At 40.7% G+C, this 25,267-nt stretch overlaps 3 protein-coding genes across 6 annotated transcripts; 1 reads left to right on the top strand and 2 right to left on the bottom strand.

The window, feature by feature from the left end:
• Positions 1-1,303: 1,303 nt before the first annotated feature.
• On the bottom strand, positions 1,304-10,280 carry LOC133995620 (sorting nexin-18-like). The gene is made up of 4 exons (XM_062435092.1): positions 9,049-10,280; positions 8,457-8,750; positions 7,147-7,529; positions 1,304-2,329 (listed from the first exon to the last, which is right to left on the bottom strand). The coding sequence occupies exons 1-4, from the start codon at positions 9,813-9,815 to the stop codon at positions 2,103-2,105; spliced, it is 1,671 nt and encodes a 556-aa protein (XP_062291076.1). The 5' UTR covers positions 9,816-10,280; the 3' UTR covers positions 1,304-2,102.
• Positions 10,281-11,520: 1,240 nt separating this feature from the next.
• LOC133995442 (uncharacterized) lies at positions 11,521-15,913 on the top strand. 4 transcript variants are annotated; one of them, XM_062434834.1, is made up of 7 exons: positions 11,521-11,767; positions 12,250-12,422; positions 12,763-13,071; positions 13,203-13,722; positions 14,050-14,226; positions 14,579-14,770; positions 14,898-15,913. In XM_062434834.1, the coding sequence occupies exons 3-7, from the start codon at positions 12,772-12,774 to the stop codon at positions 15,203-15,205; spliced, it is 1,497 nt and encodes a 498-aa protein (XP_062290818.1). In that variant the 5' UTR covers positions 11,521-11,767; positions 12,250-12,422; positions 12,763-12,771; the 3' UTR covers positions 15,206-15,913. The 4 variants fall into 4 exon arrangements, with proteins under 4 accessions (XP_062290818.1, XP_062290819.1, XP_062290816.1 ...); XM_062434835.1 differs by lacking the exon at positions 12,250-12,422 and having other exon boundaries at positions 14,053-14,226; XM_062434832.1 differs by lacking the exon at positions 12,250-12,422.
• Positions 15,914-16,938: 1,025 nt separating this feature from the next.
• Positions 16,939-24,011, bottom strand: inip (ints3 and nabp interacting protein). Its single transcript, XM_062434057.1, has 4 exons — positions 23,703-24,011; positions 20,605-20,701; positions 20,302-20,389; positions 16,939-17,453 (listed from the first exon to the last, which is right to left on the bottom strand). Exons 1-4 carry the CDS (start codon positions 23,725-23,727, stop codon positions 17,355-17,357), a joined length of 309 nt encoding a protein of 102 aa, XP_062290041.1. The 5' UTR covers positions 23,728-24,011; the 3' UTR covers positions 16,939-17,354.
• Positions 24,012-25,267: the final 1,256 nt, after the last annotated feature.

The following is a 25,267-nucleotide window of genomic DNA, read 5'->3' as shown; positions in this document are numbered from 1 at the left end:
TTGTGTAATATCATCAAATCCAAGACAGCAGATTAGAGTGTTTCATATTCAGAATATGGGCTTTCCCTGATCTTGATAAACAGTGCTGTCGGTGGTAACCTGTGACAACTCAATAACGAGATATCTGAATATTATGAATACAAAATATTAATATTCATCAAAAGACACAAAACAGATCAAGTTAAAGTTATATTTAGAGAAAACAGCTGACATTAAAAGCCTGTGTAGAGATACATCATTGAAATACATTCTACTTTCATTTAGGTACTGAAATGCTGTCCCATTGTGTTACATTAAATGTGTTAAGAAACCGTCTCAAGTGCACTGTGTTGAAAACCACAACTACACTGTCAGTTTGCTCCGTTATTAACCACATAGAGTGAAATCCCAGGAAAGGAATGTGAAGTCGCACCTTAAATTACAACATTCACCAGAAACACCATAGTAAAATTGACAGCAGAAAATACTGTAAACCATTGTAACACATTCAGCTGACTATCTCAGTTATGGTCAGTTACTTTTCTTTGGGAGCATATTGGTTATATTTACCAGATCCTGACCCTCCTCTGAGTATTCATCCTATAACTCCCACTGACTGAATGCGGCAATTGCTCTGAATCAGGCCCATTAATCAGTACATGATGCTGTATGTCGGATGTTTCTCAAGAATGTCAGCTTTTATTGAAAATGTATTCATAATCCAGTGGTTGCAGAAAATCTTGCAAACCACTGAGAACTGTGGTATCCTTCAACAGAGAATACTGTAATTGAACTCGCAATAGCCTGTGATCGTATTCTGGTTACTGGTTGGTTTAACGGGAATGTTTTGAAGTAGCTGGTTTGCATTAACAGTAGGGCAACCATCCTTACAGCCACTATATTTAGAATTGAAACATTTCCAACTTTGGTGCCCCTTTAAATGGTAGTATTACAATAACAACACTGTAGATGACAGTTATATACACCACTGATCTGACCTGATTACATTGAGATGAATGGGCTAAAAACAAAATAATTCTTATTTCCCCCCCAGGATTATCAGATTTTTTTGACAAAAAACACAGAAAAGAATTTGAAATATCTTATCATCACATAAAAAGTCTACACTCAATGGCTTCAAACAAGAAAATGAAGGTTCGAAATCTTCCACTGTATCCAAGTGTCTGTTCCCTCAGTCTGACCTCTGCTTTCTGAGGGAAAGCAGAAAGACAGATGTTGACCTCAGGTTTCAATAAAAAACATCCCAAAGAAAAAATGAACTGTGGAGCTGCTTCTTTAAACAAGCAGCCACATGGTCAAAAAAATAAAATCAGCCTTAGCTGAATCCACTGTTGTGTTAGGTCAGGCAGCACAAACTACAATCCAAAAATTAACGGTTTTAATGATGTGACAATGTCTGAGTTGTGTGTGAGAGATGGTTAACTGTAATGAATATCACACAGAGTAGATTATGCCCACTTTGCCTCCATATTCACAAATACTTGCATACTTTTACATCCCATCCAAAAAATACTGAGCAGGTCATTCAAGTAAAAGCAAACACAAACTGAGAAAACAAAAATCATTCAATTGATTTCATCCAGTCTTTCAAAGTGAAAGTGATTTGGTGAGTTTCATCTTTACATTTCTGTCAGGAGAAAAGTGTTCCTGATTGAAGCAGTGAGGCAGCGGAGGCATGGATATGTCACATGACCCTGAAACCGGGAACAGAGAGGCAGCCCTGTCATACTGAGAGCAGCTGTTTTCAATATCTGTCGCAGTCCTGCAGAGTTACAAGATGTGCCTGGAGTGTCAGGAAATCCATGTTACTGGTACATTCATCAGAACTGTCCACATAATCCAAGAAGTTGTCATTCCACAGTCTAGTGGCCTATATATATTTTTTCTTTTTATAGAGTGGCATATTTCTTCTAACACTTGTACCAGGCCCAGGATACATCACATCACAAGTCTCAAGGTTTTTCTCTCTTAAGGATGATAATATGTTCTCCATTACTGGAGGTTGAACCAATCAATCATCCTGTCCATTCCTTTTTTTCAGGCTTCTCCCCATTTCCTCAAAGCCTTTGTAGTCTCAACTTCTCTCTTCTCTCCCTTCCTTCCTACTGGTCATCGTCGTACCTCTGGAGCGCGTCCTCCAGCTTGGAGGTGATCTTCTGGAAGAAGCCGATCTGCTGGCGGAGGTGGTGCTGCATCTGCGAGCGGAAGTCTCGTACGCGTGTGCGGTGGAAGTGTTGGATCTCCGCCAGTGTGGCGCAGGAGATGATGTTGCAGCGGTCGTGGAGCTCACCCTCCTGCTTTGGACAGTCTTTCACCTTGGTCAGCGCACCTGGAAAAATGTGGAGGAGATAGGGAGGGATAAAGATAAGATAGATAAGATTGAGAGGTGGTGGCAGGTACACAAAGTGGTAGCAAATATAGAGAGCCAAAGTAAAAGTGGAACTTCCAAGTTATATTTCAAAATCACAATGACATATAATTAGGAAAATGACCAAACCATAACCTTGCTAAAGATCATGTGCGGTGCTAAATCGTGGCATGTTTTCGTAGGCAGGGATTATGAAAAATGTTATATTTAGCAGCATTTAAATAGCTTTAAGTATGCTTATTCGCTTTCTTGTTGAAAGTTAGATGATAGATTGATACCACTTTCATTTCGGTACATTAATTGTGAAGCTAAAGCCAATATAGGTTAGCTTAGCTTAGGTTTTATGGATAAAACAAATGTAAAATAAAGTGTTAATTAGTGTGCCTTTAGGTTGCTCGTAGATAGGCCTACATTTTTTTGCCTTTGAGAGCTTTTGAGAGCTAGGCTAGCTGCAACAAGTCTTTATGCTAAGCTAAACTAACTGTCTCTTGGCTGTAGCTCACAGACAATTAAGCTACGAGAAACGACCATAGACATTCTTTTCAGACAGCATAGACTGCAGCTCAATAGTTGGTAAAATGACGTTAGTAGAGGACACTGGAGAAACAGCTAGGATAGGCCTTTTCATAGTCAGATGTCAGTGTTACTAACATTAATAGCATCTAAATGGAATTCAGTTGTCGTCCATTTTATTATTTACACCTGTGCTTTTCCTACTGTCAAAATGCCTTCCATGAAAAAGTTCTGCTGTACCACATATAATAAGCACGCTGCTGGGCCTTGTGAATGCTATATGACTCATTCTTTAACCTTATTAAAGTCATGAAGAGTGCAAATTTGAATAACATGTGCTATAGTTGTTACTTTATTTAACTTGGAACAGTGAACTACAAGTTCCACTTTTTAGTGAGACTGTTGAATGAAACCCTCAATAAGAGAGCTGTAGCTAAGGGAACAGTGGCCAGACCCAAAGTGACATCAGGACCTCAGCTCTCAGCAATGTCAAGAGGAAATCAAAGCGTTGCAAAAGGCAGAGGGATTTTGTTTTTTCCTACCTTTAAAAAAATGTTAGTACAGTTAAATTGAACCAGATTTTGTCCTTCACCCAAATTCTCCGAACTGACCTCGAGTCTGATCATGACATTTTTTCACAAAGCAGGAATGTGCTTATTGCTGCTTTTTTTTGTTTCCTCCAGGTTTTCTTGAAGTTACTCAACGCCTAGTCATGGAATGAAACAACTTTCAGGGGGGAAGTGGTATAGTTTGGATAGACATGACACATGAAAACATATTAAGAGGAACTCAAGTGAACTGCTAAGATGGCAGTAAGAGGAGGAAATGATGAGCTAGATGGTCATCTGGCAATGCTCTCAGTCTTGACATTGTTGACCTCATCTTTAACAAGGAGAAAGAGTCAAAGTGCAATCTTTCTACAAATGCACACACTGAAAACACACACACTATACGTGCACCAATACACTGTAGCAATGTGAAATGAACTTGGACTTTGCTCTTGCTGCCAAGCCGATTATGGTGCTGTAATCTGAACTCTCGTACTGTTGGATGGTGGGAAACTTGTTGAGCTCTGTGACTATCTGCACCCCCCCCCCCCCCCCCCCCCCCCCCCCCCCCCTTCACACACACACACACACACACACACACACACACACACACACACACACAGACGCACACACACACACACACACACACACCCCTCCCCTCTTCTCCTTCTTCTTCCTTCTTCTCTTAAACTCGCTGTATCACCAGGAGGAAGAAGGAAAAGAGGGAGAAGAAAAGAGGAGGAGGGGAAACTAATCCTGAGACCGCTCCATTTTGCATTCCTGCAGTCCCAGGGCAACACAGGACAAGAGGCCCAAGAATCTCCGTTCATTCAAATCAGATGTAGCCTTTGGACCTCACAGACTGAACCAGCAATGTCGGACGATACTGTACAGGGACTTTTAGGTCAACAAAGCTGTCTGCTTTAATTGCCCAGCAGCAGTTTTTCTAATTAATCTCATCTGCAATGTTGCTATGTTTCTGTAATTTGGTTGGAAAATGTTCAGCAGCACATGAGACAAACAAATATTTGAGGAATGTACTGTAGATCTGCTGAGAGGTATGAAGGCTGATGTCTTTGAAAATGTAAAAACCTCGGCAGTCTGGTTTTCTTTAGTGTGCTACATCAAAAGAGTGTTTTCAAATGGTTTATTTGGTTAGAGAAAAGGCTTCTCTCAATGAAGGCCCTTCACCAAATCAAATGTCATGGAAACTGTGACTAAACCGGCTGTCTTTTTTAAAGGTAGTTATTTCAAGCCTATTAAAGTAGTGCAGACTTTGCATTGTGGGGATGTATTCATTGATGTCACTCAGCAAATACTCCCAAAAAAACAAGAAGTTTCCTATGACGACAGCAATGGATTACTCAGACCTATTCTGGGCTTTCCTGTATCTCAGTTTGGATTATTTTGTAATTCATAAAATGGTTTGTCTCAGTCCTTTGGAGAACTTCTAAAGACATTTCATTGTAATTACTATTTCATACCCTTCTCTTACAACTTCTGCTTTAAATGGCTACCAAGCTACAGTAAGTTCTGTTAAGTCTTAAGTCTTAAGTTAAAGGACAGATTCACCATTTATTTAAATTCTGTCTTAAAACAACAGTCAGGTGCCGAAATGTACATTGACAAATGTTCTTGCTGTAATCATTCCTTCTGTTCATATTGACCATTAGAAGATCCCTCATAATACACTTTCAATATAAGTAATTGGGGAAAGTCCTTGTTTTGTGCAAAAAGGTACTTCAAGTTTATTCTAAGCTAATATGAAGCTTCAGCTGTCCAAATTAGTCAAATCAACTGGATATATTTCAAAGTTAGTCAGCGCTAAATTCTCTCTTTTTGTTACTATCCTTCCATCAAGGCTCAACAGGGAAACATAAGGAGGGAATAAAAGACTGTAAATTCCCAAGTTTTAGTGAGGGAGCAGTAGGAGGTGCATTTTGGGGATTTTAACAAGGTAATTAAACTTTTTTTTGGTGGAAAAACCATATCACAAATTACTATTCAAAGCAGCATTGCCAGATGGGAAATGTTAAAGTACCATAGCAGAGGCTTAAAATTATCGTATTTTGAGGAAAATGATTGTACAAGGGTCATAATCAAGAGAACAAATAGGTGTAAATATGTAATTTCAGGAAACATGGTCTGCTGCTGCTCCCTGTGCTTGCTGCAATATCGCTGCTTTCATGGACACGCCATAGAGTTCAATTTCGAAGATGCGTGGAGACAAATATGACTTAAAACATTTTTTTCTAAATGGCTAATGTAAAATATCTCACCAAAAGAGGCACACCGGATAATAAGGCATGCATGTTAGAAGCTTTCTGAACAGTGTGATGTTTAGACACTGCCCTAGACATCTAGGTTACTGTCCAATTTGATGTGTCTTTCCTCTGTGCTATAGATGTGAGTTTTTTTTATTTCCCACCGCCCTGGAAGGCAGAAGCTGACACAACTTGTGGGACATAGCATGTACATGTTGCCCTGTACTAATACTTAGCATCACCAAATGATCAAATTATCGTACATGAGAGGACTTTTGGCGTTATTGACTGTACATTGTACAGAGGGCAAAATGATTGTACAAATATAATTAGAATGATTTCTGAAAAGGTCTTTAAACTTTTTACATAACAGTTTAGTGAAACGGTGTGTTCTTGTGTAAAAGATTTCAGGTAAAGTTGTTGGAGGACATAAAACAATGTATTCATTTGTCAATCAGAAAGTAGGTGAAGTCCTGTCAGTCACAGAGTCTATTGGGATTCAGGCAGTGTTTCCATAGTTCGGAGCTGTGATTGTATCAAGAGAACACATCTCAGTGGACTATAGAAACAGTGCCTCTAGGTTTGGCAAACGTCAGGGCTTTGCGTGCCAGGAGCAACTCCCTCCTCCCAACCTGCAGGGAACTAACAAGCTAACTCCTCTGCAAGTCCTTTGTACATGTGTGTGTGTGTGTGTGTGTGTGTGTGTGTGTGTGTGTGTGTATGTGTGTTTTTGTGTGCTCTCCAGTGATTGAGCACAGGCTCCCAGCATTACAATGGATGGGCCAATGGGTTTCAGTTTTCGACCCACATTGACATTTCAAGTCAGTAAATGAAAACAGATGTTGGGCTTGGTTAGAAAACAGTCAGAATCTGGGTCGTTGTATAGTGTCAGCCTTTACATTGACGTGATTAATAGAAGCTACAGGCTGGATGGCTTTTAGGACCATCATTAATTATTCTTAAGGCAGGTTAAAATAAACAAATCCATGAGTCTCTTGTTTCACAAGATATTACAGTCTGCAGCCAGGAAACAGAGCGTGAGGCTTCATATTATTACTCATCCCTAGGTTATGTCTGCAACCCTCCACCCTGCAGAAATGTCGACGAGCAAAAGTCCTGACTGCTGAGTCCCTACCAGCTCTACTTGAAGATAATCCTTTGACCTCTGACTTCCCTGTGAAGAAGCATTTGCTAGACCCTGCATCTGTTTCACCTCTTGCAAGCATGTATTTTTTTGGTCAAAATGTAACATTTTCCAAGTAATTCTTTCATCACTTCCCTCAACGCAGGACTATTTCTTCCCTTTTAAGGTTTCACATATTTGGCATTTACTATAAATCAAACTATGTGGAAATGTGGGGGTGTGTAAACAAGCTCAAACCCGGATTCATCACATTAAGATACAAGTTTCTTACATTGACAAATATTTACATAAAGATACACACTTCCTCACCTTTCTGTACATGGATGATGTCAGGAAAATTGGCCAGATGTCCTCTGTACAGGTCCAGCAGATCAGAAATAGGATCCAGATCCTGGCGTGGCTGCTCAGAAAAGTAGTCTCCTATCACCTCGTAGGCCTCACCGGTGTACGCGATGGCCTTGTTAAGACCCACTGAGTAGGCCTGCTGGTCCAGCTCAAACGCCTGTGACAGGAGTTTGAAGGACTGTCCGACTTTCTGGTACTCCTTCTTGAATCCTGTAATCTGTTTGCGGGCGAACTCGTTGATGGTGGCGTTCACGACTACGCTGTTCTCGTCCATCCTCTTGGTGAAGCTCTTGAAACCTTCGATCTTGCTCTCAACTTCCTGAAGGTCCAGTGGGACATCCGGCGTGCTGATGGAAAATTAAGAATGTATTCTACATGTCATGATCATGTGGGTTTATAATTTTGGCTTTAAAAGTCCATTATGTTTTATTAAATGTTTTTTATTCAAACATTACATCATCTTTATACCACACACTTGGGCAAGCAGATTATTCCACTCCTTGCTTATCTCACCCTCATTATCAGGCACTCCCAGCGATGAAAGCCTTATTTCAGTACAATGAAACAAGGAAAACTGATAACAGTGACTTGCTAAAGGGCAAATATCAGTCACTGAACTTAGCACGGAAAAAACAGAACTGTGTAATTCAACGCCACAAACTCGGGTTTGACCGCTATGCTGTTTATTTAAGCATCCCTCTTTCTTTCAACTTGCCACATGTTTCAGGTCTACTTCAGCTAGTGATCGCCTACATTTCCCAGATTAGCTTTTACAATCTCCAGGAATGGGGGCGAATTTGATACCTTCAGTTATCGATGTAGATCATGTAAAAGTGAAGACTCTAGACCCACAAGAGTTTTTTTCAAGTTAATAAGGTGATCAGATGATGGCCATTATTGGAAACTTTATAGCAGGATTGCATTCTGTTAGCCTCTACACCTCTTCTTTAATGCATTTCTTTTTGTATGACTCTTGAATGTTGATGAAAAATAGCAACAAACTTGTTTGAGATCAATTACACTGCTGGAAATACCAGGATTTGATGTCATGTCATCTGCATTTCAAACATATCAACAGCAGTAACACGCAACCATCTACAACAGCTACTTGTTAGATTATAGACACTTTGAATAGTTTTATACCTTCATTAAATACAGTTTATTACAGCATGAAGGAAATCAAGGGCCTGTCTGTGTCTGCTTACTTTATAGGCTTGTAGTAAAGATGTTGAATACAGTATTAAAGCAGTAATTAATCCAGACTCCTACTGTACCTGATAGTGAGGAAGAAATTGCCTCCAACCAGTTCATCCCTCTCTGCTTTCCTCTTGCCCAGTTTCCAGGCCTTCTCATCCGCCCCGCATGTTAGGAAATGCTGGAAAACATCGCACCGTGCCAGCACAGGGTGGCTGGTCATATGGTTCATCCACCAGATCAGGCCCTTCCTCCGCTTGGAGATGAAGTCCTCCTCAAAGCGGCCGGTGGCCTGCTTCTCAGGAAGATGTGGCACAGAGATGACAGGGAAACGCTCCACGAGCCGGGCGTAGAGCCAGTCGAAGTGTTTGTACCTGTAGAGAAGTAGAAGAGGTGTGAGGAATTCTGGGGATGTTTCGGGAAATGTAAGGGAGCATGTGTTGGTTTGAGACATAAGACCTACTGACAAGGAAACAATGTGAAAGGTGCAGAAGGAATCTCAGAAAAGGATTTGAGAGATTCCTGGGAGATGTATATGGCAAAAGGCCATTTAGCTCTGTTTTTGTCATTTTGTAGGAACAATTGTGGCCATAGGAACATTTGTTTTAAGTGATACGATAAATTAATAGAAATTCCAGAGTGGGAACAATAAGAGAAAGAGAAGGATTCTACCTGCGGTTGACTTGTACATTGGTGTGCATTGGGGTCAGGCCGTAGGACATGTAGCTCTTCATGCCTTTGAACTTGGTCTGCTTGGTGGGGTCATCAATGGTGCACGTGAACGGGTACGGGTCTTCCTGCCATTCGGGCCCGTGCTTCCCCATCACCACGCAGATCCTGTCCCCATCCTTCACAAAGGCAGAGGCCTCCCCGAGCAGGAAGGCTTCCCCTCCGGACTTGACAAAGGTGGAGAACCTGTTGAGGTTCCTCCCCACCGTGGCTGAGCTCTTGGCCTGCTGCTGATGTGGTGGGGCGCTGCCACGCCGCCCAGGCAAGGATGTTGTCACTGGGTACAGGGGGGGTGTGGTGCCCAGACCTGGGGGCGCATTGGTCGCAGGGGAGCTGTCATCCCAGTCATCATCCCAATCGTCATCACTGCCTTGGCTGGTGTGGAAGCTGCCTCCTCCACTGCCAACGCTACCTGCCCCGAGCCCTCTCTGAGACTGGGATTCGGGGGGGGCGTATGAGGTGTGGGTGGGGCTCATTTTGGTTTTGGGCGAGGAGAAACCGTTGTTGTTGGTGTTAGAGGTGATGTGGTCCTTGACGATCTCCACATAGGAGGCAGGGAAGAGGCCAGCCTCCCCCTTGCTGTTCTCCCCCTCCAGCCAACCCTCCAGCTCCTCCTCACTGAACAGAGTCACCAGCTCATTCTCTGTTATGGAGATCTCTCCTGGATTCTCAGAGCTGAAGTCGTACAACACCCTGGCCTTCAACGCCATGACTTCACTGTTACTAATCTTATTTTGTGCCTTTTCTTTGGTTCTGTCTGCTTTTCACTGCAAAGTTACCTCAAATACTTGCTTTTATCCCCGGATTAAACCTTTAAGATCTCTCTGAAACTTGAATGACATTTATTTCACGCAGCAGCAGCGACAAAAACAATGATTTCCCACTTTTGTCACAATCAAACTGATCCGACATCCATGCATAAAAGAACAAGAGCAAAAACACAGAGACTTGTACCCGACACCCACCTCCCCTCTCTCCGCTCCTCTTTGCGGGTTCAAATATCATTTGTTTCCATGCAGAACTTAATCCAAGTCGGAAAACGCAGAGGAAACCTGCCTTTACATGATATGTTCTATCCAAGAGATGATCCCGGTTGAAGATGAAAGTTGTCAGACTTGCAATGGGTGCGTGGCTTTTTTATTTCTCAACATAAGAGCCAGGGTACAGTCCTTTTTTTCTTTTTCTCCTCCTCTTCTCTCCCCCGAGATGCTTGTAAGTTATAGGCACCAGTCCGAACACGTAGTAGACTGGCTGACTAACGGAGGGTGGAGCCAGTGGCAAGTTCAGTCAAGTCACTGAATTCATAGGAAAAAACCCACATGAACTCATTTTACATTACATACACACTCGTCAATAGACTGTCGTGCGTAGATATAAGCTATTTGATCATATTAAGTATAAAAACCCAGTGATCTCATAGGTTTCCACCTTTCAAGTCACTTGAAACTGAAAATTAAGTCTGCGTTTGTGTTTTAATTATTCAGCATATCTCTTTTTTTGCAAGCACATTTCCTCCCATATCAGTTTGTTACTGGTTTACTGTAACTTAACTATAGTAAACCAATAAACCTCTGAATGGGTTGTATTACCTAATTCAATGATAACGCTTAAAATAGGCCTACATGTTAGACACAAACTAATGAACCTGCACCATATGACCAGAGTCAGCTACAGACTGAACTTCAGCGTCACTGAACTTTAAAGTCTAATTCCTCTCAAATTTGTGCTGTGCTTGTTGTTCCACTTCATTGTGCAGAATGATGCATGTGCAGAGTTTGACACTTGAAGGCTGTTATTCATGTTGATTTGCTGAAGAGTGAACATCAGTCTCTCTGCTTACATTAAATCTGACATTAAAATGTGTTACAACAGGCATGATGGTGTGACATCACAGCAACGTGTGATGTGGGAACAGGAGACCTTCAGTAAACATACAATAGGAATACACTTATCAGCATGTCAAACAACTCAACTCTGAACATTTCTAATGAGGTAATGTAACATTTTGAGAAAAATGACATAACAGACAGAAACCATAACAATGTATTATATTTGTGTTTTTATATATAATAAAATGTATTATTTTTTTTATTATTTTTAAATACTTTCTATTTTCTTTAAGCATGTCTATGGGGGCATTTATATTTGCCCAAATATAAAATTAAATTGGCTCAAAACTCTTTGCTCAAAACTTGCCTAAAGACTGACAGACACGATCCTAGATATTGCTGCTAATATAATATAATATAATATAATATAATATAATATAATATAATATAATATAATATAATATAATATAATATAATATAATATAATATAATATAATATAATATAATCAGTGCGGCCAGCAGAGGTCAGTGTTGATCACACAGTAGGAGGAGACAACAGTTCTTCCTCCAGTCCAGCTGATGGCAGTAAGGCGACTTTGTGGTTGCATTGTGGCGATGTTAAACCCTCCAGACAAGGAATGTAAGAATTAAACAAATGCTGCACGTTTGATGTGATATTCATGATGTTCAATCAAACATTATTTGCATCATAACAAGGCAAAGAGTCTCTTCTGTCTGACGCATGCGGATTAAATGAGGACGATGATGTGATTATGTGAAACCTGCGTGGACTCGCTGCTGAGAGGTTTTCATTAGTGATTATTAAAAAAAAGGTAAATATGGATGATGAAGGGCTGATGAGGCTTTGTTCCTGTGCCTGATACATTGTGCTCTGCCTACAGACAGACATGACACGTACAGTCTCATAATGCACAAGGTTTGATCTGAATGATGGTTTGATTGTAGTTTAAAGTAAGAGTTGTTGCATGCATAGTTCACTCAGGCAGCTGTGCGCGTGCATGTCTATGTATGCGCATGCGTGGTTAAAAAAAAGGTAATGTCAATTTTGCAAAAAAATGTGTTCTAATGTCTGTATGAAATATAAGGACTGTCCATTCTATCATTGTCTGTATTGAATGCATTACTATTCGAATACATATACAGGTGCATGTCAATAAATGAGAATATCGTGGAAAATATTTCCGTAATTCAATTTAAAAAGTTAAACTCATGGTTCTCCCTGTTGCTTGTGCACCTTTTCCTACCACACTTTTTCCTTCCACTCAACTTTTTCTATGAATATGTTTGGATACAGCACTCTGTGAACACCCAGCTTCTTTAGCAATGACTTTTTGAGGCTTACCCTCCTTGTGGAGGGTGTCAATGACTGTCTTCTGGACAACTGTCGAGTCAGCAGTCTTCCCTATGATTGTGAAGCCCACTGAACCAGACTGAGAGATCATCTAAAGGCTCAGGAAACCTTTGCAGGTGTTTTGAGCTAAATAAACATGAAACACAAATGAAAGAAATGTAAAATTAACTTATAGATGAAAATAGCAAAAGGCCAGTTGAATCACAAATCTTGACCTCATCATGGACATGTACTGGGAAAGTGGCTGCACATGTAACAGCATCTAAATGTATAAGAAATATATATTTTTTTAAATGGAAAACATTTTTTGGCAGCCTTCACAACTGCTGAACATCTGATGGTTGGGCCTGATGGCGTAATTGCCTGCAATGTACAGTATGTGCTTAAACTATTTCAACAAACTGATCAGCACAGCAGTTAAGCAGCTGCTGACACTTTCTCCTCTCTCTGCTGTAGGTTTCCATCATGTCCAACCTGGTTCAGACCACTTCAGAGAGTCTGTGTAAACTTGTCCGCTGGGCTCACAGTCACGGTACCATCTGCAACCTCATCCCCAGCCTGCAGCATCTCACCCATGGTTCCTATGGTAATGTGCTGACACCAGAGTCCGGTCTCCATGGCAGCAGCATCCCTGTAGCTATGTGGGGCTGTAGCGCTGGTCATGCTTACCACTGGCCCCTCAGTGACCATAGCAACGGCTGCACAGGCTCAGTAAATACCTTCCAGGGCCAGGAGAGGTTCGTTGGAGGGCGTCCATCCAAAAAGGTAAAGCGAATTGAATAAAAATAAAGGAATTAAGCTCAATACTTCAGCTTCACTTCAAGTTCAGCTTTAAGTGCTTGGGACACACGGTACACATGAAGATTCAGTCTGTAGCTCTTCATCTTACCTTCCAGGTGGCAGTGAGGGCGTCATGTGACCTCTTCTGCAACGAAGCAGCATCAGAGGGAGAGGAGTTCAGCAGCCGGCTGTTCGACATGGCTGGAAGTGACTCGTCAGCCACAGATGAGGATGGGGACTACGAGCCTCGCCCATCCAGGAAGAGAGGCGCGACACCAGGAGGGTCAACGAGCTCGGGGGGAGTCGCGGGGAAGAAGGTCAAGCAGGAGGCAACCTTTGGAGATGATTACGAGGCTGTCGCTGACATCGTTTGCAAGGCAGAGAGAGACGCTGTCAATCTTTCACAGGCTTATCAAGCACCGATCAAACACACACTGTTGCCTAACAAGGCCCTACCACCCGACCCTCAGCCTCAGCGGCTCAGTGACTCCTCTGGGCAGCGTGTCCAGGATCTAGTGAGTGAGGGACTAGTGGATCCAGAGATGGAGCTGCTGGTCGGAGGCAGCTGCACAACAAGGACCACAGAGCAGGCAGAGAGATGCAGCTCTGCCAAAGAGACTACAGAGATGACTACAGGTATAACGTTTCTATATGAACTACTGTGTTTGATTGTAAGTCGGAACTCAAGATTCCCTGTTCCCTAATAGAAAAAAATATACTGAAATGTTTTTTTAAGTTAAAATTCCTAATTGACGTGATGTCAAAAGAACAAGAACAAACAGTTTTGCTCCTGTGTCTTAGTCTGATGCAGGTTTTCTCTAATTGGAAAGAAGTGGAAACAGAAGAGTGATACTATTATTAAAACACAGCAGTTTGCTGGTTTTGTACCTTGTTTGTATGTATGTTTATATCCAACTGTCCGGCCTTACTATTTGAGGGTTTTCTTTGTTTGTGTAAAATCAGCAGGGGCCCAGAAAGAGCTGGAGAAGCTGCGAGCGTTACTTTGTGCCGAACACAGTCGAAACCAGCAGATGACAGAGATGATCTCCAGTCTGAAGCAGGACAAAGAGCTGCTGCAGCACGAACTCACCAAGAAAGCCAAACTCATCTTTGACTTCCTACAGGACAAAATCCGACCAGGTAGAGTTTTTCTCGAAAATTGAAGGAGTAGTTGATAAACCAATTGCATTGCTGTCTGGTAGAATCTTTTATGCAAAGTTATCTCAAATAATAGTGAAAAAATAACCATAAAACAGACACAAACAGTAAGGAAAAAACAATAATGACATCAATTATACTGGTAACAACAGAAGTAGTAAAAGAAGTCAAATAAATCATCATAGTTATAATCAAACAGTAAATGAGCAGACTAAACATATATGGTAGTCCAGGAATGCCAAGATCAAATAGGAGACAAAATTAAAACTGCATTGACAAATAATATTTGTTTACTCCAAACAATAATTATGTTGTTTTTGTATTTTAATTGTAGAGAAGAGGTTTCCTCGTTGCTCCAATCAGATGGAACCGGGAAGTTCACACATGACCTCTTCTGACGATGTGACAGGCTTTGATACGTCAACGCTGTTTGACTCGTTCGATGAAACAGACTTTCACCCTTTAGAACGCCACCGAACTCTAAAGAGCAAGGGGACCCGGGATGGTGAAAACACCCGAGTCAGGAGTAAGGACGTTACAGTATAACTCTGATATCAGCATCTTACTGTGGCACCAGTAGCCTAGAATGCATTCTTGTTGTTAATATTGATTTTTTGTGTCTCTCTTACTGTCCCTGTACCACTCCTCTCTAGTGAAAAACATGGCGGGGGTGATAGCACGTTACATGGTCGCCCTTCAAGAGTTTCAGCGAAGTGTCTCCATGAAAGTGGCCTTTGACCGGGTCGGTGTGGACCGCAACACAATCTCCCGTACAGCGTCCATTGCCGAGCTCAGCCTAGCCGCTCCGGAGGTCTTTCATGCACTGGCGCCATGGGATGAGAAGGAGGAGACGTTGGCGCATTACGCTCACCGCTGCCGACAGGCGATGGACGACAACATTAAGGCCAAGATCAAAACGATGAAGGCAAAAGGAGAACTGCTGCCTATTATGTCAAAGTGACAGCTACAGATATTGTGTTGACTCTTTCTCATAATCAGAGGCCTGTGACACACTACTACAAACTTGTACATATTTAAAAAATCCACACACAAAGAAAAAGCTCACTCTTGGGATTCTCTTCCTCCACTCCGACATTCTTTACCATCTGAGTCTGTGATGTTCAACACAGACGTTTTTTGCTATACCACCTTTTCCACCATCTCATGTACCTCTGATCATATTAGATGGCTGCACTGCATTCTGGTCATGTTTCTTTGTCTGTTGCTGTACAAATAAGGCTTTTCATGTCCAACTGACTTCCTCTGTGACTGTAAAAGACTTGTGCAAAGGGAAGTGGAAAGAAAAAGAAAAATTCTACAGAACTGTGGTCAATTGTTTTATACAGCTCATGCCAGTGCATTGTAATCAGGTTTCAACCTATGACAAAGCAGCTAAAAGGTTGGACACTTAGTAACTGGTTAATTTCCACATCAGCAATATGAAGCAATTGGTAGTGGTGACTCATATTACTTTATGATTGAGTGGTTACTTTCCAGTTTTCTGATCAATGAGGGACTTTTTAAAAGATGCATGGTAATATACTGTGTTAATTTTGTTGTTTGTGTGCTGCTAACCTGTGTTTAAACAATACATTACTAAAAACTAAGCCAATTGAGTATTTAGAAGTCATGTCTTTTTTCCATTGTAACAGGACTGACAAAATAAAGTTTTGACATGATGATGGTGCTAGATGAAAAGTCAGGGATCTTCATCATTATTACAATTTATACTGTATGTGTCTGTACCACATTTAATGGCAAACCATTTAATAGCTGTCAAGTTATTTAACTCGAAGTCACATATTTCAACCTCAAGGTGGAGCTAGAGCTAAAGTCACTGGACTATAGTGATAAAACCAACTGATATATTTTTATTTATAATATAAAGCACATTCAACCGTGAGTTTATCTGCTGCTGAACAGAAAGCTCCTAAGACTTATTCTTTATTTCAAACTTACATGTCAAGTAACAATTCAATTCAATTCTGTTCACTAAAGCAGGTCTTAAGACTTTAGATCCAGCACACTAATGACTAATGAAAGAGTTACAGCTTTATCAACAATAGATATTTCCAGTGTGTCACTGTCTGCTCCTAGTTTATCAGGAAGACGATACATACAACTAAACCACTGAACTAAAAACCTTGTTAACTAAATTGTGGAGAATAACGGATCAAGTTATTGCAAACCATTTCATATTAAAATAAAAATGTGAATAAAAAGATAGTGTACATACCAGCATATGTCTGATGAAATGACTAGGTTATTTGGTTGCTGTATACCATATGGATGACCTCATTATCATCACCATTTAACTTGCAATATCAGAGAGAAACTGCACAAACACTGTTGCTTCAACATTTTAAAAGGTAGGAATATTCACCGTTTAACATCATTTTAAAGCCTATTAAAGGTTAGTACCAAGACAAAGTGTGTCCAACTTTTGCCTGGTAATGCATGTTTTTAGGATATTATAGTATATAAATTCAGGTTTTATTATGGGGTTTCGTGTGGTATATTAAGTCAGACTTAAGCCTTTCGACTAAGACTAAGTGAAGTCATCAGCCGTTGGTATTAAAGGCAAAGTTCAGTTGCAGGTCATAGCGCAGAGGTTCTTCCTGCCATTAAGACCTTCATAAAAAAATTAATTAACTACATATACACTTTTTAATGTCACAATTTTATTATCCAATCATCAATACAAATCAATTACAAATGTAAAAACCTGACAAAATGTGCATTTTATGGAAAGCTGTATGAAGAGTGCCATGAGGCAACAGAGCAGGATAGAATTCTGTAGTCTGTTTTAAGCCGCTGGATCACTTAAAAGGATGCTTTATATCCATCTTGAATCTTTAATCCGAGTGATTTTAAAGCTTTTCCTCTAATCAGCAGCCACCTTGTTAGTCTGAAAAAAGTAGAAAACGATAGATCCACACTTGTTCAGCTGACGTGGTTTACAACATGACAAACAGATGTCCATTAATCTCAGAATTAAAAGAGGAAACCGGGAGAGACGTGAGTCTGTGTGCACGTGTGTCGTTTCAAAGAGTTGTCTCACATCAAGGGTAGCAAGATGTGTGTGTGGGGGTAGGACCAGAGTAAAAAGGTCATGACTCGGGCTCCAGGCGTGGAAGGACAGGGAGGATGAGGTTCCCGAATGAGGAGTCCTGAGTGATGAAGAAGCCTGTTGAGTGTGCGTGCGCATGCTGCAAGAGAAGACACAGTTAGGAAAAGGTTTGTGCTACCGTAGCTGAATGAGGATCATTTTAATATAATCCTAAAGGGACTGTTTAGTATTTGCTGGTTGCCTAGCAACCTCACAGCAACTGCTAGAAGTTACTATTAAGAGCCAAGCAATAATCTGGCACACAACTCCCTATAAACCCCCTGAATTGTCATTTTTATGCTTTAATTGTTACATTATAATACACTAACACCCTTTAGTGCAGCAGCCATCAAAAACATCTCTGTTGGAGTGAGTTTCTGTAGAAGATGTAGGAGGTGTTGTTTCGATGAAGTTTTTGTATTTGGCACAAATAATTTTGAGACTTCTGCCCTCACCACATTAAATCATACTGCAGTGTCTGAGATGGCTCTTGTTGCCTTAAACCCTACTTACAAAAATAATGATTTTGAGGCTTTTATTCAAGCCGATGATGGGTATTCAGCCGATTTACAACAACTGCTGCCTGAGTTGCTGATGCAACAGTCAGAAACCCTGTAAAATGACATCCCAAGTTAAGTCTCAACTGTCATTTCTTGATAAAATAAATTTAAAACATTACATGCTACTGCCTCAAAAAACAAAGACCTAGTTAAATAAACATTAAACATTAATAACTGGTCTCATTCATACATCCAAGTCATCTACCTGCCAGTTATACCCCCTACTTACCCACCTGGTAAAAATCTGCCTACCTGCCCTGTCCACATTAATAACTGACATCATTCAATCCTCACTGACTTCTGGTGTTGTTCCATCATCACTAAAGACTGCTGCAATAACACCAACACTCAAGAAACCTGGCACCGATCCGAATGATTTGAACAACTTCCGTCCCATCTCAAACCTGCCATTTCTCTCCAAAATACTAGAAAGAACTGTTGCAGCTCAGGTCCACACCCATCTGCCTGACAACAATCTCTATGAACAATTTCAGTCTGGCTTCCGTCCCCTCCACAGCACCGAGACAGCCCTAGTGAAAATCACCAATGACCTCCTGATGGCATCTGACTCTGGACTTCTCTCCATTCTGGTTCTCCTCGACCTGAGCGCAGCTTTTGACACCGTTTCCAATGACACCCTCCTGGACAGGTTATCCTCCATTGGAATCACTGACATCCCTCTGGCCTGGTTCAGATCATATCTCTCTGGCCGCACACAGTTTGTTCAACTCAAGAACCTGAGATCCGGCTGCTCCCCAGTCTCTAGTGGTGTTCCCCAGGGCTCTGTCCTTGGCCCCCTACTGTTCATTATTTATCTTCTGCCTCTTGGTCACATTCTCAGGAAATTTGACATACAATTCAACTGTTACGCTGATGATATCCAACTCTATCTTTCCACTAAGCCTTCATCCACTTTGCCACCCATCGCCCTATCGGACTGCTTACTGGAAATTAAATCATGGCTCTCACTCAACTTTCTTAAACTCAACGGCGAAAAAACTGAGGTAAAGAGCCTGGGTGTTATCCTGGACAGCACATTATCTTTCGAAGCCCACATCAATAACGTTACTCGTCTGCATACTTCCATCCACGTAACATCAATCGTCTCCGTCCCTCACTTTCACCAACCTGCACCGCTATCCTGGTAAACACCCTGATCCCGTCTGGACTACTGTAACTCTCTCCTCTTTGGTCTTCCGCGGAAATCTCTTCACAAACTCCAGCTGGTACAGAACGCAGCCACTCGTATCATAACCAGAACTCCCTCTATTGAACACATCACTCCTGCCCTGCAGCAACTTCATTGGCTCCCTATCAAATCCTGCAATGACTTTAAGATTCTTCTCCTCACTTACAAGATCCTTCACAACCTGGCACCATCATATCTCTCTGAACTTATTCACATCTATACACCTTCCCGAACTCTGCGATCCTCCTCTGCCAACCAGCTCTCTTTCCCATCTGCCAACTTAACTACCATGGGGTCAAGAGCCTTCAGCCGATCTGCCCCCCGCCTTTGGAACTCTCTCCCACCAGACATTCGCAGTTCTGACTCTGTCTCCACCTTTAAATCCCGCCTGAAAACGCACCTATTCAGAGTGGCATACTCTGTCTCACACTAACTATGCAATCACGTTCTTGTTTATTTATTTTACTGATGCACTTTATAGTCACATTCATATTTATTCTTTATCTTTGCACTAAATGTTACCTGATTTATATTGTTTGATGTACTGTTGTCGTGTTTTATGTGCCTTGTAAGGTGTCCTTGAGTGCTTTGAAAGGCGCCTTTAAATAAAATGCATTATAATTATTATTATTATAATTATTATTATTATTATTATTATTAAAAGATTCCAAACTTCCAAAAAAATCAACCTTGTTTTTATGATTTTTAAGAGTGGGGGCAGAGGTGTTCATAAACGTTAATGTATGTATGTATGTATGTATGTATGTATGTATGACTATATGTTCTCTCTATGCCAAAACCAATAAATATGATGTAAGAAAAACAAAAACACAACATAATATCTTTGAATAAAAAAAACTATATTAAAAACTATTTTAAAATTTATGACAGCACTGAAAAATTGAAGAAGCTACCGTGTTGGTCGAAATATAAGACAGAACTTTTTTCTTGGAAATATGCCTGAAAAAGTAGGGTTGTCTTATATTCGGGGTCTAGACTTTTAAATGCCAATAAACATACACTACAGATGGTACCAAAAATACAGTGCCAAGATGCCTGAAATATGGACAGATACAGTGATCGATTCAAACAAAGTGGCTCAAAAGTTAGCCAAGTTAAGTGGGGGGTTGTCTTATAGTCAGGGTTGTCTTACGTTTGGGCCAGTATGGTAGTTTCTTTGTGTTTTGTGTGTGGCTCACCTGCAGGGCGGCTTTCTGCTGGGCAGCGATGTGCTGCTGCTCTGCATTGTCCCTGAAGTCCTTCATACTCGGTCTGGACAGCGAGATGCTGCAAGATGAGAGAGTGGGGGAAAAATAGAAGAGTTTATAATGTATAACTGGAAACTGACATTCCCTTCTTATTGAATGTTCTTATTCTGACTAATAGACATTTTTTTAATTTTCAGACTATGGTAAATAAGTGAGCAGATATAAGAAAAGTCAATTTAAAATAACTTCCTCCAAGGTTTGGACTGACAGGACACTCCTGAATACAATCTCTACCTGGCTCCAGGAGTGTTCATGGACTGGTTCTGCATTAGTCGTCTCCTCTCCTTCTCCAGCTCGGCCAGGATTGCCACCCGTGCCTTATTTTGGAAGGCTGGACGGAGTAAGAGGAAGAGACAGAAGTAAATCAATCAATAATGTGCAACATGATGAGTACTTGCAATTTACTGGGTTATGTACAAGATGATTGTAGGGCAAACTGTAAATCAGATAGAAAAGTCCACTTAAGTCAAGGATGCCCAAACTATTCCATAAAGGTTCATGTGGTTGCAGGTTTTCAGTCCAACCAAGCAGCAGCACACCTGTCTCAACTCATTTAATCAACTGATCTCCGTCTTCAGAGAGTTGATTAGTCAAATCATGTGTGCTCTTCATTGGTTGCAACAAAAACCTGCAGGCACATGGCCCTTTAGGGGATAGTTTGGACATGCCTGACTTAAAGGGAGTTTACTAAATGAGAAACACTGTTAAGCACTTTGGTCTCTTGGGAGCAGCAGAAACAACAATGACATATTATCACCTTTCGAGTTAATGAGGAGAACCTACAGCAGAAAACATCCATCAGGCATTCATTATCTAGCCCCTGAGAACTTTAAAAGTGTTTACGTTAATTCCTGAGGGAAATATCCAGCTCTTAAGATGCTACACCTTTCAGGAAAAACAGCTTCCTGCTACGTCTTGAAGAGACGCTGAAGAGAGGAGTGAGAGTGAACCAAAACTGTAACGTTGTGGGCTAGAAACCCAAAACAATTAGCTGAAAGGTGTTAAAGTGCACCATAGGACTGAAAGGAACTGCAGTCAGGTGATAACACTCTGTGGGTTTGTCACTACAACCAAATACAAGAAGTCATTAAATCCAATGTGAATATAGAAATATGGAAGTTATTAACTTACTTAAAGGAGAACTATGCTGATTTAACGTAAAGGATACTGCATATGTGAAAAAGTTATATAAAGGCTTTTGTGGCCCCAGGGGGAGCTGCATTAAGTCTGATAAATATAGGTCGGGACTGGAGACTACAAGTTTGTTAATGAAAAATGTAGTGGGTTTTGAATTATAAATAAGTGAGGCTATCAGACCACTCCTACACTCTGATTGAGCCTACAGTGGCTCAAGGTTTCATTAGTCAGTGCTAGCATTACACCCAAATCTCTGACCAAACTGTCTGCAGTCAAGTTCGGTGTGGGCAATGGAGGCAAAGGGGAGACAATTCATCAAAAGACTGTCCATCGTTAGCCTGATAATGTTATAAAAATATGTTACTAAATGGTTGAAATACTATTTTAATGCTTAAAGCTGCAGTTGGTAAGTCTTATAAAAGTAACTTTTTGTCATATTTGCTAAGACTGTCACTATGTAAAGACAGCATTACATGAAACTAGTAATCTGTAAAAACAAAAAAACAAACATGCTCATTTAGCCTCACCTATTGCTCCTACTGCAAATTGGCAAATTGCCAGAATCCACCGCGACCGTACAAAAAGAACCAATCAGAGCCAGGATGGTGTCTAATGGAGTGTCTGACAGCTGTCAATCACTGCTCACGCACACAGCCCCCTCCCCCTTCCTCCTCAGCTCGGTCAAGCTCATATCTCCGAGAGCGGCTTCAGGAGCGTAGAAAAAGTAATGGCGCAGCAACAACCATCTTCCACCTCAAAAACATTGCTCGTCTCCGTCCATCACTCTCCTTCTCCGCTGCTGAAACCCTCATCCACGCCTTCATTACATCCAGACTTGACTACTGCAACAGTATTTTGAATGGCTCACCATCCAAAATCATCAATAAACTCCAGTACATACAGAACTCTGCTGCCCACCTTCTCACCCATACCCGTTCCCGTGACCACATCACCCCCGTCCTTCGTAATCTCCACTGGCTCCCTGTACCACAACGCATCCACTTCAAAGTCCTTCTCCTCACCCACAAAACTCTCCATAGCCAGGCCCCCTCCTACCTCACTGCCCTACTCCACCGCCACAAACCTTCCCGCAACCTCCGCTCTGCTGACGCCAACCTCCTGTCCCCTCCCCCCCGTACCATGCATCGGACCTGGGGTGACAGAGCCTTCTCCATCGCCGCCCACTCCCTCTGGAACTCACTCCCCAATCACATCCGTGACTATACCGTCCTGCCCACTTTTAAATCACTGCTCAAAACCCACCTCTTCAGAATCGCTTTTAATGTTTGATTATGTCCACGTCTAGCGTCTTATTGTGTTATTTCATTTCATGTGTATTCTTGTTTTTATATTTATTTCATTGTACACTGTGGATTTTTTTTTTTTTGTTGTTTTTATTTTACCTTTGCTTCTGTAAAGCGTCTTTGAGTTTTAGAAAAGCGCTATAGAAAATAAATGTATTATTATTATTATTATTATTATCAGCGAGGACAAAACTACCGATACCTCCGTTACAAACAATAGCATACACGGTCGACAAAGTGGAGTCCGAGGACCCACAGGGGTCATTGAGGGGGCTCCCAGCAAAAAGGGGAAATAGTAACACAATGATAGAACGTATGACTATTTTGGTCACAGGATTCATGCACTTTCAGTAATCAAACATTTAAAAGCAAAAATCTTGTCAGATGGAAGACACTGGGACAAAGTCTTATAAACTGGGGGTCCATGGTCTAATTTTGTCAGTTTACTTGAAATGAAAAGTTAAAGAATCACTGCCCCAAGACACTTCAGCTGACAACAATCACATACCAATTTGTATTTTTAGTAATAATACAGTGACGTACATGACTGCTAAGTAGATACCAAATTAGGAGCACTTCATTTAAAAAATACTTTCAGCTAACTTATACCCTCAGTTTTTATAGTAAGTGCAGATTTTCTTTCCGCTTTGATGAATCAGTCCTCAAGATTTCAGCACTTAGATGAGATGACAGGTTGTAAAATCTGTACAGAAGGTCACTGTTGGAGAGAAACCACAGAGGCTTTAAAATAAGCACATTTCTCAGGGGGCCCCAGAGAAAACAGTTTTCAGGGGAAGCACAAATCGCAGCTTCGCCCCTGCAGTAAGGAGCAGATGGTTTAAGTAGTGACCTACAATATCGGTGTCATTTGGTCCAAAACAATATAATTACCTTGTCCTGGAGGATTAGCAGCCATGTCGGTGAAGGCAGCAATATGAAGTAGAGGATAATGAACTACAGAAACGATTCTGTTAATGATTTAAGTTATTTGTTTGTGTTTCCGTCCCCCCAGCTAATGCTGCAACAATGGCGGATGATAACAGACACCGATAAAAGTCCTCCTGGATTATAAAGTTAAACTTGAACTCTATGAATGACTAAATATTTGTTGTTTTATACAGTTGTAACAGTAACTGAGCGGTTAAAATAACAATATAACTGTTGATTGTGTGCTGTAGGAGAGTCGCATTTTGCCTCTTGTTGGCCGGTTTTCATTAGAGAGCTGAGGCAGGAGGAAAAAGACGAGAGCTCACTCTGCTCCTACTTCCGGTGACCAAAAAACATAATCGTGAACGGCAGCAGAGCAAGATGAAAGTAGTTTCAAGTCCAGACATTAGATGAAAATGTGTTTCCACGTGGGAACTGATGCCATGAACCTTACTAGAAGCTGTTGCCCTTCTAAACAGCTGAACTGGACTACAATCAAACTGGATTTTACATTTCACATCTCTCTTTTAACACCTGCTATGGTGGCTATCATATATTTCATCAGACTGGACTTGTGCACTGCATTTAACCTCTATTGTTACATAATTAAATTATTTATTGCACATGTCATATTTAATGTTTGCTCTTGTCACCTTCAAATATCACACACACTTAGTTTGTCTATAGCACAGCCCATATTTCCTTTGTAAAGCCAATATTTCATTTCAATAACATCCCTTTTCAAAACTATTATTATTCCATTATGTGAATAGATTTTAAATCGAATGTTTCATTTTATTCCATTATTATTATCACCTTTCTCTGGTTGTATTTTATTCTTCTATGTTGTGTTTGTAGGAGCAAACACCAATACTAATTATTTGTATTGGTTGGGAAGGTTACTTTGGAAATGTAATAGGTTACAGATTACTAGTTACTCTATTTAAAATGTAGTTAGTAATGTAACTATTTCAATTACCTAATCAAAGTAATGTAACTTACTACACTTGATTACTTTTCTAATTTTCTGCTGACTGTTTTCAGCTGTTGGGGTAAGTGTACCCATTAAGCCCCCCCAAAAAAAAGTTTGGGTGTTTTTCATGGATACTGACATGATTTTTAAGTGAGATAATTTCTTATAAAGCAAGATTTATCTCTCATGTGAAAATGTATTCATTAGTTCATGTAGATGTTGGAATATAAAATAGATATTTTATGAAAAAAGTCAAAAGTCTGGCATGGGTTTAATTGGTACTGTGACAACATTTAAACCTGTGTGTGCTTCAAATAAGCCCATGTCATGATTTATTTACAAAATATAAAAAAATATTGATTTCAAAGAATTAAAAACAGCAATATGTGTATTCAGTAACATGTTAAATATTATTGTAATCATCAACATTTTCATAAGTCACTGTAATTTAATGACTTTTTTTTCTTAGTAACTGTAACGAATTACAGTTACATTGATTTTGTTATTAAATTACGTAACGCCGTTACATGGAAAAAGTTACTCCCACACTGCTGAT

The sequence above is a fragment of the Scomber scombrus genome, chromosome 15 (assembly GCF_963691925.1).
Source record: "Scomber scombrus chromosome 15, fScoSco1.1, whole genome shotgun sequence".
NCBI lineage: Eukaryota > Metazoa > Chordata > Actinopteri > Scombriformes > Scombridae > Scomber > Scomber scombrus.
The sequence above is the reverse complement of the archived record's forward strand: the minus strand, read 5'-3'. Positions and strand labels throughout refer to the sequence as shown.